At 42.5% G+C, this 14,561-nt stretch overlaps 1 protein-coding gene across 2 annotated transcripts in view; it reads right to left on the bottom strand.

Annotated features, from left to right (window-relative positions):
* The window catches only part of LOC144940036 (aryl hydrocarbon receptor-like), a 93,081-nt gene extending 79,855 nt beyond the window's left edge, over positions 1–13,226 (bottom strand). For both annotated transcript variants that reach the window (XM_078866748.1, XM_078866749.1), the window contains exons 1-2: positions 12,898–13,226; positions 10,076–10,263 (exon numbers count right to left, since the gene is read on the bottom strand). In XM_078866748.1, the coding sequence (XP_078722874.1) occupies positions 10,076–10,263; positions 12,898–12,938 (229 nt within the window). In that variant the 5' untranslated portion in view covers positions 12,939–13,226. The remainder of the gene's footprint in view (positions 1–10,075; positions 10,264–12,897) is intronic.
* Positions 13,227–14,561: the final 1,335 nt, after the last annotated feature.

The raw sequence follows: 14,561 nt of genomic DNA, 5'->3' as shown, positions 1-14,561 counted from the left end.
AGCATTTGTAATGAGGCCCGGGTAATGCCATTTTGGCCGGTCTAAATGAAACTCACTATAAAAGTGCACTTAGCTACATTACTGGTGTTTCCGTGAGGGTTCGTTCATTCATGTAGTTTTTCACTCAGTGATCGAAAGGGACAGGTCGACAGCCTCATTTCCCAGTCACCTCCCTATCTCGGGGTAAAAACGAATGGGCAAGTGTTGGTTGGGCCGTCCACTTTTTGTTGTTGCTGCCACACAGATCGCTCCTGGGCCTAATTAGATGCAGTTACCAGCTCGTGTGGTGGTGACTGCTTCTCGTTCTCCGAGACAAGATAAGTGTTTTGTTTTTGTTTTTGGCTGTCTATTTATTAGAATTACTATCATAGCTAATTGTATTCAGTGACGTTGATCACGGAATTTGACGAAATTTTTGTTACTTTTTTGGAACTTAGATACAATCATTTGAGAGTCTCACATTTGTTTCATAGAAGAAAAGGTAACGGTAGCAGCCCTGCTGGCAGAAGGAACTCCACGAGAGGGAGCTTTAGCCCATTGACAATTGAAACGGAAATATTAACCCTTTCCCGTTCCGAAACGTCTGCAATTTGTAGGGTGGGCCCAGTTCACCGCTGAATCTCGGAACGCGCAAAGCGGTTAGCCTTTATTTTATTTAGAGAGGCGTAGCGCCGCTGTTTGTAAAGACATTGTACTCACCGCAGAGAACTGTAGCGACACGACCGCACTCTATGATAGCTGGCACCAAACTGTGGCATGCGCACTCCCGCATGCCCTTTTACTTCCGATTCCGTTCGTACGTGTATGCAATCGGAAGTGTGGCTGTCTTACAGCTATATCACCACTAATCTTCTCATGGGTTAACGGTGAGGCAATTAATTTCATCATTCATCTTCATTCATAATACGGGTTTTTCTGGGTTAGATCGCATAAATATAAAATGTTCGTTACCACCCGACACAGCCAATTAGTAAGGTTTGTCACGTAAACACAACATGCCAATTAGCTACGAGTACAGCGCACAGGAAACACTCTGAGGCACGTGCAGATGAATTTTGAGAATAATATTTTACAGGGGCATTAACAGAGCCTTGACAGTAGCTGCAAGGGTTGGATTGTATATAAAATGTCAAACGGACACCATTGACAATGGTTATGTTAACACTTTATTGTAATTATGTAAATTAGAATCCCGAGTTCAATTAACATCAGCATAAAAAAGGTTAATTTAATTGCATTCCAGCCACATTAAGTATTATATTTATTTGTTTAGGGTATTGAGCTTTGCCATCAACTATATCGAGTATTAGCATGTACACGAACCAAAGTGAATGTACGACAATGCTGCCTGGACATCTGTGAAAGAAAAAAAACGTTATAGTTCATCGGATGTCTCCAGTCTAAATAAAGATTGATTGTGAAAAAGAAACTATCCTGCACTGAAAATGCACAGGTGCTATCTTAAAGGAGCGGTAATTGTTACAAATCGTGACACCACAAAGGAAGAGCCCATCACATCAGTTGTTTTACTTTTAGCGCAAACTCATCTCACTCAACCGCAGTAACGTAACACCATTGTACTGATCGTGTCTTAAACGAGACAATCTCCGAATATGAATGTGTATAAACATTTTACGAAGACAATTGCATCAACAATTAGGTGCATAATTTGAAGATAGATTTATCATGAACATCATTACAATTTACACAGTTTCAGTATCGACAGCACCAATTCTACAGCCGAAAATTACTCACAAATATACTCTTGAAAATGTCTAAACAAAACTGACTTATTTTGAGTAAGCACTATAGAACCAAGATTATTTAAAAACTAAATATACAGAATGTATTAAAATAGTTCATTTACATTTGTTTAGATGACGTACTTATTTTCATTTGACCATATTTGCACATTAACTACAGCATGGAAACATATTCAAATAAAATAAAAAATTCCGTTTCTATTATGGCAGCTACATCTTAAAAACATGAGAGATGGCGATGCTTTGGGGAGGCCTTCATCCAGAAGTGAATTGATCATGGCCGGCCATGATGATGGCAAGTTACATTTATAGAGTGTATGAATCACAACATATGCATTTAACTAAACACGGTGAGATGGCTTTTCCACAGCGTGTGGCATATTTTCTATGGTACGATGGTCATGTGAGTCCCTGCCAATCATTTCAGCTGAGCTTCCCTTGACTTTGGAGTAATCCATGGCCTTCATAATGAGCGCAAATCTAAAATCCCTGCCACACAAATCCAACTTTATATAAAGCTTACATTCCCCATTGTTTATGGCACTGCAGGTGAAATTACAGCTAGTTTGTTTTTTCTCTCTGCCAAGCTCTAACTAATACCACACAATCCTCAATACTATTTGCAAATGTTTTCATCGACAAAATCTGCGCTGCGTTAAAATGAGATAAACATTTGCCGTTAGAATCTCGGCAGCATTTAAAAAAGAAAAACACAATAAATTCTGCTAAGATACATTGTGGCGTTGCGTCTCCCGGAATAAGTTTTGCACGATCGCACCGCTGCGTGCACGCTACCGTGCAGTAAAAAGGGTCAAGAACAATAAAGGGGGCAGGGGTGGATGCTGCAAATCGCTTGACTGAAATATTTATTTGGGAGGACCAGCCAAGTGACAGAATGAATACAATTTATTCTCAACCACTGCAATTTTGTGATGTCTCTAATAGTCCCAAAAAACTTCCTTGACCTCAATATTTAAAGTCACCAGAGACGTGAGTTTGGCAGTTGACTACTGCTTTAAAACAGACATTCCATATTTGGCATGGAGTATATTCTTCTGGAAAACATCCAGAAAACATTGTTAACATTTCTGAACATACAGTGAAGAGAAGGCAGACAGGTAAAGGTTGCTGCACTGTCTAAAATTTTAATTAGAAATTGTATTAATATTTAATATTATTTATCAATTGTTACAGTACTGGGTAATGCAAGCAGAGATTGTATTTGACGTGTTTTTAGAAGCATTTTAAGCCACGTGAACAGGAGACCTATTAATTTGGATCATTCAATTTGCAAGAAACACGTTGCTCACCTTTGCCTTTTGTAAGATGCGGACTGTTATTTTTTATGCTTTGTTAGCAATTGTTGATGCTGCACCTTAAGGTTTAATGTACTCCCGCTAAATAACCATTTTCTTAGGAGGCACCATTCGCCATTACCATGTCTATAGACAGTTGCATTATACAAAGCAGGCAGTGGTAACACATTCCTAGAATTTTTTCAGATTTAGTGGAAATCCATCCAGCTCAGGGACAAACTAAAGCACTTTAAAGTAAAGGAAAGTGTCAATGCACAGACCACGCCTCAGATTTGTAGGCTTTTGTTCGATCGTTAAGATTCCTTTAAGGTAGAATTTGGAGCTTTTAGAGCCACTACAAACTTGGAAATTCAACTCTGTAGAGGGGCTCACCCATTGCGTTCACACTTCACGTGGCGTATTTGACCAGCCCTTGTTATCTGGCTCTCTTGCATACAAACACTTGCCTCTGTCCATACGTTTTTGACCGTGGCTTGGGTGGTATGATTCTTTTGAGTAACCCAGATGATGCATACAGGGTAAACAATTCATCCATGTGTTAACAGACAATTGTAACGGTAAGAGACGATTTGAACCATTAAAATAAAGTGCTCTTACAAAGCATATACGTAATGAGCATATACCTCTGCAAATATAAAACATTGTCAATCTTCTGTCAAATTGGTGGAAAAGCACTACAATGGCAATGTATCTCATTAAGACAATCGCCATGCTATGTAGTATTTCATTTTCTGTTATTTACTCCCGCATATATGTTAAATGGCAAGTATATAAGATTAATAGACAACAGATCCACGTTTTTCCTACTTCGATTTTTTTTTATAATTTCATCTGGGCTATGAGAAGTGCAAATTGTTGATGATTTTTGCTGGTTAGACCGGTTGACACGTAACACTTAGAGCAGTGCTTCTTAACCTTTACTGCAGCCTTGCACCCCTCTGGGTCTCAATCGTTAAAAACATGTATGTTATTCAACAAATAGGGTTTGATGAAACAAAGTAAGTTGTACTTAGGTGCCCGTGCTTCATTTGTGTTTCGATTATTGACTTTCTAAAAAAATCTGGCCACGTCTCGCACCCCCAGAAAGGGCATCTCGCATCCCCAGAGGGTGCGTACATCCCAGGTTAAGAAGAACCACAGACTTAAGAGTATTAGAACTGCATCAGTGACATGATTTAGTCATCAATTAAGGCGCAGACAAGGAAGACACTTGCCCTCAGCCCTTCGTTTCAGGGGATCCTCAAAAGGTTGAGTCTTGTAAGTTAACCACTCGGATATTCTTCTCAGGGGAATGCCCTCAGGAATGTTATTATCAGGGAACCCCAAAGGGAATGTTGGTGCTGGAGCCCTTGACCTGTGCCCCATCACTCTGTGGAGGTTTACTCAAGCACGCCTGTGCCACTAATGGCTTAATTACACAGCCTCTGCAACTTGAGAGTTTTATACAGTGGCTTGTCCAGCTATTTCATTCAACCTATGTAAACATTAACCCTTTGTTTACACCAAGGAATTCAACATTTTGGGGATTTAGTAAATTCACAAGGACTTCTCCATGTGCGAGAAAAAAATATAGTGGTCTTAAAGAACCCACTCACCAAAGCGATGTGCTAAAAAAAACACTTGTGCTTATTTTATGATGAATGCTGTAGACAGTTCCATGAATGGACTTCGACAATGCGCGCGGCCTTCACGTTTTGGCATTTGCAAGCACGGAGAAAGAAAAAAAAATACTACGCGCCAGAAAGAAAGAAATCTCCAACTGTGGAGCCAAGCTAATTCCCAACCACACCCCACTAATTATTGAGAAAACAAAGCAGCGCACAATGAGGCCCGGCTTGTAGAGATCTCTTGTATTAATGAGGACATTTCTAGCACCGGGTTGACGCTCAGCAGACAGGGGCCCCGCGATGCACACAAAGTGCCCCGTTCTCCGCGGACAAGTCAGACTCGCTGCATTATTTAGTGACAGCTGTCAGAAGGCATTTCATTCCAAAAGGAATGAAAAATTCATTTTCCCACAGCGCTGCTTGTGCACACATGCCGTGCTCTCGCTCTCTCTACCATGCTGTCACCCACACTTCCCCACCCCCATCACCCAGTCCCCCCCTCCAGTGTGACATTGCAAACCATAATGCTTTCAATTGGACCACCACTCTCTACTGATTTTTGTAAACATTTAAGCTGCGACCTTTATCAAAAAATTACCCGAACTGAGAAGCATCTGAATACACATTTACGTGGACAGGGGGGGGGTAAACGATGGAACTCTATTTTTATATTTGTGTCTGCCAGACTGGTTATAGCGAGACTCCTGGCATAATTTACACCCACCGCTTCTATATCACACGTTCCTGGCATACAGGATGCATCCAATTGTTTCTGACTTGATTACAACCGCTGCGAAATGTGTAACAATTTAATCGAGTTCCGCATGGGGATGACAAATTGTTGAGTAAATATCACTCAACAATGATGATCCTAAAAGTCATTCAACGAACTCCGTTGTGTTTTTGTTTACATAAACCACGCACACTCACAGTGTAGTTTTCCTGCCACCCATCTGTACAGTATTTGCAAAAAGCAACCGAGCGCGATGACCTCATTACAGTGCACACGTGCACCAATAATTACTAGGCTTATACAGTCCAGTGTAATGTGATGGTCTATTTGGAATCAAGCGTCTCGCATTAAGCGTCTCGGAGCAAAGTACTTTGGACGTGGTTCGTCGACACACCTTCTTCGCGAAGACAAACGCTACCGGCCGTTCCTCCCAAATAAATCTTTCAGTTAAGCGATTTTCAGCACCCCCCCCCTCTGCCCCCTTTATCGTTCTTGACCCTTTTTATTCCACCCTGGCGTGCTGCGTAGCAGCGGTGCGATCGTGCAAAACTTATTCCGGGAGACGCAACGCCACAATGCATCTTAGGAGAATTTTAGGGGTGTTTTTTTTTCTTCTTTAAACGCTGCCGAGATTTTAACGGCAAAAGGTTAATCTTATTTTAACGCAGCGCAGATGTTGTCGATGAAAACATTGCGAAATGAAGTCCGCATTTGAAAGCAAATCTTCATTTCATTAACGTCGTAAAAAATGATAATGCTTGTTTTAAATAGCAAATGATACAAACCTCCGTTCCAGATTTATCCCTGCGCATACAAATTAGACGTAAAGTATATATATATTTTAAACATCCCATCCTTTTTACACAATCACTCCTACCCAGAAGGCCACATGGCTGACGGGATATGTAAAACACACTTGAACTTGTTTTTTTTGGATGGACAGGCATGTGACGGAGGTAATGTTATCTGCTTATTTTGTCACTGATATATTCTTCACAATGACGCAAGTTATGATTTAGTGTTATGCATTATACATACACAGTAGTTTTTTGCATAGACTTAGGACGCATATCTAAGATAGAGAGTCCTGGCCAAAAATCGTCTGGCAGTTCACCAGCATTTGTTTAAGCAAGCTGTGAGTGTGTTGACCAGATATTGAATGTGAGTATGCTTGTATTAAACCAATCCTGCTGACAAAAATAACTTCCAAAATGTTGTGGGGTTGATGGGATGTGTAGAAAAGATTTGTGTTATTATTCAGGGGGACATATATGGGAAGGAGTCGTGTATAGTCTGCTTTTTTGGATTTGTTTTGTATAATCTCCACAATCACGCTGATTATTTTGCATATAATTGTTGGACTTATAAATAAACTGCCTCTTAACACAATTTAAGTAACTCCCACTTACTCACAAAGCACACAGGCAAACACGCAACCCACACGGGTGCATAAAGATACACAAACGCATCGTATATATTATAGTGAACATCTGGAAATACATTGTTGAGTATCGCACCGTAACATTGCATGCAGCACTGTGATGATGATGATGATATACGTGGTGTCCTACAGTGTTGAATTGAGATTGGCATATGTGTAAAACATATTTATTCTCAGCCCTCGTCAAATTGCTCGCGTGAAAATATATAATACTGTACTGAATATATATCAAGTAATAGCTACTATTGAAGTGTGCATTGTACACAAATGTAAATAATGTATAGCGGCAGATGTAAACATCACAAGATGGTAAAGTTCAACCAAAGCATTGGAGTATAAGAATTTGTCCCGTCGATATTTTTCTTCTGGACAATGTTTTTGTAGCTTTCATAAAAATGTTGTGGATTATGTATTAATGTGATAATGAGGCTTACGGCTAAAGAAAGAGCTTATTATGTTGGAGAGAGGGTTATTATGTTGGTGGTAATTGCAAGGACTATTACATTAATGTAAACTAAGAGAATGGTGAAAGCACTGTGACATGTCATCTGAGCGGCAGTGTAGAGTACTGTAGTATGTAAAAAGACTTGATATTAAAAAAAAACATGCACACATATCAAGTGTGGCAGATTCCGCGCAGTGCTGATAATAATTCGGTATGCCGCAAGATCAATAAGTAATTATGGCACTCTTCACCTAATTAATTGCATAGTGTTTTCACGTTAGGCAGCAATAAATGCAAGGCTTTCAACAGCTGATATTAATGGTTTTGAGATAAGCTATGTCCAATAAGTAGTTCACATAAGCCCTTTCTGGCATTATAACCCTGGGATACTTTCAAAGAAGACATGCTTGGGTTCAAGTCATATATTTAGAAAAGTATAGGTTCAGCCCTGCAATATCTTGCACATGCCACTGCTGGCAGAAGGACCTCTACAAGTGTCAAGTGGATACTCGGCCTACTTTTTCACACTGGCCAAATGTCTTAGAACTAAGCCGATCGGTAAACTCTTTACTGAGCTTCTTGAGCGAGCTGGTCTGGATTGGTCAAGGCCGGAGCCCCATTTCACCCAGGAAACTGAAGAGTACAGACTGTCGATATTTCTTGTCTTGTCGCTATAACATAAACTACAAATATTTAAGAGCGCACATTAAAAAAAAAACTAAATAACAAATACAATGAAGAAAATATATAAAAAATGTAACCTTAAAATATTAGCAATGATTCTCATACTGTCTGGGCCACTGTGATGTTGTTGCTCATTTACACTGCTGGGTGGACAGAGGCAAAGAGATACAAACAAACAAAAATAACTTGATTGTTTCAAACGTGGCGTTACGAGATCGAATTCGAACCAGCGACCTCTGGGGTTTCCAACCCACTCTGCCAACCATCACACCCGTAGCACCTATTATAACACATTCCTGCGGAGGGAGCTGGTAGGAACATTGGGTTGCTCGGTCAATGGCCAGGGTCAACGGCGGCGTGGTGTATTCCGCAAATATGGCCGACTGTGAGGGCGGGCACAAGCCGGCGTGAGTAGGTTAAACGTTGAGTTTTATAAGGGCACCACGGGGTGACCAGCCCCTCCCCACCCTCCCCACCCAGCCTCTCTCTGCACGACGGACGGACACAATAATCCCCTGTGGGCTGGTGTAACCAGGAGGATCCTACCAGTACATGACTGTACATACGACACATATAACATTCCTTAATCTTGGATGATTATTCCCCTCCGCCGCCCCAAATAAAGGCACAAATCCCACAAAACAAAGTGTTAATTCAAACTGTTCCAGATGTGTATTGCATTAATTCATGAGCAAATGTGTACCTGATATCATATGACCCTAATATAACAACAAAAATATTGAGATAAACACCATTATGCAAAGTGATGCTACAATGCACGGCCTTATGTAAAAAGAGGTCAAATACGTCTGATTTAGAAAGTGCAATACAGCATTAGACTGTACATATCCCTCTGGCATCTCTCACACGCTGGGTTGACAGGCAGAGGCACTATCCAGGAAAGCTTGGGTGCTTTAACTTAGACACGTTATAGCACAGAGGTCACGCAATATTTCCACTCAGTTCATGCGCACTTTGAATCAATATCTAAAGCACTTGGTTTACGCTTTGTTACTGTGTGGCCATTTCGGCCTTTTACAATTTTTAGAATGTGGTTTTAACTGTCATTTAAATCTAGGCCACAGATTAATATCCCACGAAAGCAAGGCCTCTGTTGACCTACAAACATTGACATAGCGTATTTTCCTGCTTAATGTTTTTTTTGTTGAATTGAAATTCTGCCAAAGGAAATATTTTAAGTTTGTTCAACTGGCCAATGGAAGTAATATTACACATACAAAGATGTCAGTGTTGCATCATGAAGAAAGAAAATGTTATTACTGTATAAATAACATTCATTTCTAAGGGATAAACATATCTTTATTTTAATATGTTATTTAAATGATAATCATTATTAATATCAGATGGAAAATAAAATCCTTACCAGAGAGGACATGATTTAAAATGCCAATGTGCAAAAGCAGTTTGTGATTGTAGTGCTTGATTCGAAAATGTTCATTTAGAAAAATATTTTTTAAACCGACAGTTGTTTTCCTTGTTTTTTTCAGCGCAACATCGAATAAAATTACAATGTGTACATTGTCAAGGAATGGTGTTGCTTTGTATCTATAAAAACTCTACATTTCACACCACTAGCATATGATGTGACAAAAATACTGTACTAATGTGTTAACTAACGTGGGCTTTAGTCAGTGAAATACTTTACGATGTTAAAGGTTTTAGTTACATTATGACAGAAACTGATATATTCGTTTTTTTGTTCATTGTATTCTTGCTTGCGGATGTTGCTGATCAGGTTGGGTGGATGAATGGACACAGTGTGTATGGGTGCAACCATGCTTTCATGTGTCTATAGACAGTTTTAAACCTGGAAGACGTTCTGCAAGTGTCCAGGCTTTAGCCTGGAAGACTTTACATGTGTGCGTGGACATCCACGCGTGTGCGTGCGTGATGTGTCTATACGTTCCGCCCAAGAAGATCCATGAGTGTGTGCGGGCTTTACCCTGAAGAAACGACGTGCGAGTGCGTATCTGCATCTTGGAATGCCTGTGTCTGCGTGCGTGAACACGCTTTACCACCAAAAAACGATGTACGTGTGCGCGCACGCGCGTGTAAAAGTTATTACCGTGGAAGAAGCTCTTGGCACGAAGGAAGCTGACACTGAGGCGGAGGATGGACAGCTTGTCCAGCCGGGAGATGACGTCCTGTTGGAAGGGCAGCAACCCCGCCAGCCGTTCCAGCTCTGCATTCAGGCGCTCACGATGCCGCTTGGATGGGTTAGACTTGGCTCCTTCCACCGGCACCAGCTTGGTGCTGCGGGCACACGAACCCGGCAAAGGCTGGCTCAGGACGATGGCCGTGTAACGCACACGCAGAGGCAATGCTGAAGCACAGTGGCACATGCCCTGTGAAATCCGCTAACTTTGGAGGAGCAGGAGGTTGTGGCGGAATAAGCAGCGGCGTGAGTGACACCCACCCTTCAGGACTGTGGCGTTCAAGTTGGAGAATGAGTGGTTATCGTCATTATCATCAGCCACTGTCTCTCCACTGGCCTCGCCACACTGTAGCCAATGCTCACGATCTAATTATTTTACCATCCATCTTCTTGCACATGAACTGATCTCATAGCTCCATCTCCACAGCGGTCTTCCTCTTGGGCACGTTTTCTCCTTTGGCTCGTACATCGGCCATTATCCCATCTAGTGGTGCGTTCTGCCCAAGCTTATTCACTTTTCTTATTTGTCAAGATGATGTACCTGACCTGTGTTTGTTCCCTAAAGCATGTCTTCATTTGTGTAATTGCTAGCAAGCATATCTCTACACTTCGTTGAATTGATATCTCTACAAATGTAAATAATTAACTATGTACACTGTGGCCAGTGGACATATGATGTGGCCTATTGAAGGCCACACAAAATAGAATTTTGACCTATCCGTATGGATAGTTTTTATTTGTCTGGGCATGCTGATTAAATCCCCCACATACTCAATACGATTTTAGTTAAATAACCCAAGTCCCTTATAACACCGAGTTTCAATAAAAATATATAACTTTTTTATTTCATTTGACCAAGGATAAAATGTCGAGGTAATTGTGAAGTTATAAATGAGCTACCACTCCTCACATATAAGCCGGTCCCGATAATAGGTTAATGTTATTGACAGTACAACATAGTCTATGTAGCTGCTAACTTTTGTATATTCCATTCCATGACCTCAGGAGAAAGTTGTTTTGCAAAACTTCTTTTTAAAAAACCATCAGATGTTATTGATTGTTGTCAAAGGTGTCTCCATAAAAAAAAACTAACCCAATCCTCACATAAAAACATACCAAAGGTCAAATCAAAGTCCCTGCTTACTTAAACCAACGGGGCAGTGTTCATTACCACTAATGGCTCTGAGCCAATGAGGTGGAAATTCCACATTCCCATGGGCGGCCTACAATGTACAAAAAGCAGATATAAATATATCCTCAAAGAGACACAATACAAATTGGGTGAAAATATGTACACTTCATAACAGGTCATTGCCCAAAACGTTGCCGATTACGTTATATTTCCTCATGTTGAGCTCTTTTAAGATGTGCTTGTGACACCGCTGCCAACGCAGCATCACAATGTTTGTGCTACTTGGAACCGTGGTCAATAATTAGGGATAAATGTGCCGAATGTGGTTGAGCATGACCGCGATTGGGAACGTTTCACATGGCGTTGGTGTGTCAACCTGCAGAAAACCAACCTTCAGGGCTGCGGTGGCCCTCATTCGACTGTTCACCAAGTCGTGATTGCTAACCAGCAGCAGTATATGTAAACTCTACACATTTGTGGATTATGTGAATACTTGTATAATCGTTTAGATGGTGCAACAACCATTTGTTAATGAGTCAAACATGTCACGTACTGTTTCAACAATTATTGTATTCGCATATTGACCGCATTGCACAAGTGCATGATGTATGCATTGTATGAATATAAATGCACATGTGCAATCAGTGTTTCGCATGTTTACATACTGCATTTCAAATGTTTGACGTTATGCCTAAAACGAGAGAGCAATACAATTTGAGCAAACAATACGTTCACGTTATTTGCGCGTACAAATATAACGGCGCATGAAAATAGCTTTCCTGCCTAGGAGCGAGCGGTCAATGTATTTTTGCAATTCAATACCTACAACGAGAGCCCTGTTCTCACGGGCGTGACCATATCACGCTCCTTACTGCACTACAACAGCAGCGATATCAACAGTGCACCGAGCCACCTCGACGAGACACCGTCACCGAAACGTCGGCCACGCGGCGTCGGCTGAAGGTGCTGCTGCTGCCACGCATGGCACCTCGAGACCGCAACAAACAGCACGTGAGACTAACAACAGCAAGTGCTGTAAAGTAAACAACAACAGCAGCAGGAGGAGGAGGAGGATGAGGCTCCGCTCATGTTAAAACATGCACAGCTGAATCTATTACGGGCACGGCACATCGCATGCATGTTAAATCACCACGTATGTTAAGTGCGCGCGTGTGTACATGTGCGTGTGTGTACATGTGCGTGTGTGTGCATGTGTGTGTACATGTGCATGTGTGTGTGTACATGTGCGTGTGTACATGTGAGTGTGTGTGCATGTGCATGTGTGTGTACATGTCCGTGTGTGTACATGTGTGTGTGCATGTGTGTGTACATGTGCATGTGTGTGTACATGTGCATGTGTGTGTACATGTGCATGTGTGTGTACATGTGTGTGTACATGTGCATGTGTGTGCATATGTGTGTGCATGTGTGTGTACATGTGTGTGTACATGTGCGTGTGTGTGTACGCGTTTGCAACGCGAGCCGTCACATTCCATTGCGTGAAACGCTGCGAGGATAACGAAGTGTTGTGCATTCGAAAGTGAACTGGGATGATGATGATGACGACGACGATGATGATAACCCAAACCCACCACCGTACCTTCGTTGGACGGGCTTTCTCCTCTTACGTCCGGCGTACATAATGTTCAAGGGGTGCAGAGAAGCGCGGCTACGGGCCGAGAAGGAGACGAGTGGTCGGGCGGAGGGGTTGGAGGGCTGCCTGTTTGTCTGTGTGTGTGCTGGAGTCGGCGTCTTGCTCCCGGGGACGAGAGGGAACGCACGGAGGAGCGCTCAGGTCCCACACGCGCGTGTTTGCGGAGCCGGGCAGGTTTTTAAGTGCGCTGCGCTTGATTTCTCCTCTTCTCCAGCTCCTCTGGCATCCAAAACTAACAAGCCCCCCCCCTCCACCCCACTCAGCCAGCGAGCCAGGCGACGAACACGTACTAGCTGTTATTGTCTTTTATAATTATTATTATTATCACAATTAGTACGTATTCGTAGTAATGTAAAACGCGCGCGTGCGTGCGCGTATTTGCGTAAAAATTAATTGCACGCGGGAGGAGTCGGAGTCGGAGATGAACGATGACGGCTCAGCCGAAGTTGCCACTGACACGGAGAGACAAACACGAGCAGAGCTTGTGGTGGACAAGGCAAGACCCCCCCCCTCCTCCCCCCACTGAGCCCACGATGGATGGGACGGAGAGCGCAAAGAGTCCAGAGTGAGGGTAGTGGTTGTGGTTGTTGCAAGCAAGCCGGCACCGAGAGTTTGCTGCCCGAGCGATTGATGGGAGAAAGCCGTGGGGTTGCCGTGCCAGTGGTGGGGGGGGGGAGGATGCTGAGAGAGGGAGGCTAGGTCAAGGGGAAGGGCGAAGGCGGGTTAAGACGTGGGTGGGTGGGTGGTGGTGGTAGTGGGTAGCAGGGCTTTTTGTTGTTGTTGCTTACTACACTTCGACTTGTACAGCCCTACGTCCCCTCTCTCACCCTCTCTGTCCACCCTCTCAGCCACGGTCACGGACAAACCCGCTTCGGAGATTAATCATGCACGGTTAACGTGCTGTGCGTGCCCCAGCAATTAAGGACCGCTCACCGTAACGTTTCACAGCAGCTTTAATTGAGTTGAAGCTGCCAGTGTCAGTTATTTTAATAGGAATGTGACCGGCTGGTAAGTGGGTGAGTGGGGGGGCAGTAAATGTTTGTTAGCACTGTGGAGAGCACCGTTTGAAGAAGCATCTGATTGTCTTGCGAGCGAAACCGGTGTGAACTGACTTGTTCAGTCATGAATATATCAATGTTCGGTGGCTGCGCAAGTAAATGGTTGGGGCTTTGGGTGCGAATTTTAGGGAACCGCCAAGGCCCCTGGAATTTTTTGTTAACACTTCTCTAGAAATGTCTGTTGAGATATATACATGAACGCAGTGCAACAATATGTAAATAATGTATCCGTCATCTGCCAGGCTTCACAGATGCTTGTAATATTATGGCATCTTTGCATGGATAGATCCAAAAGAGATTTAATATGAAAAGAGCCTCCTGCCGGGCTTGCCTTCCGGTGCCAGCTTTCATCACATTTCACACACCTGATACTGCACACAGTGAAATGTGTGTAACTTCAAAATTGCCTCGTGCGCTTAAAACCGGGCAAAAATGCAGTTTGGTGAAATTTGTATCGACTTCCTCGATTCAACCAGAAAATGCATAATAACAGAATATGCAGCATGTGGTTTAAACATATGCTATGGCCTCAGTCTCCATAATTTTAAACTA

This window comes from Lampetra fluviatilis, chromosome 2 (assembly GCF_964198595.1).
Source record: "Lampetra fluviatilis chromosome 2, kcLamFluv1.1, whole genome shotgun sequence".
In the NCBI taxonomy this organism is placed as follows: Eukaryota; Metazoa; Chordata; class Hyperoartia; order Petromyzontiformes; family Petromyzontidae; genus Lampetra; species Lampetra fluviatilis.
This window is presented reverse-complemented; position numbering and strand designations above follow the sequence as displayed.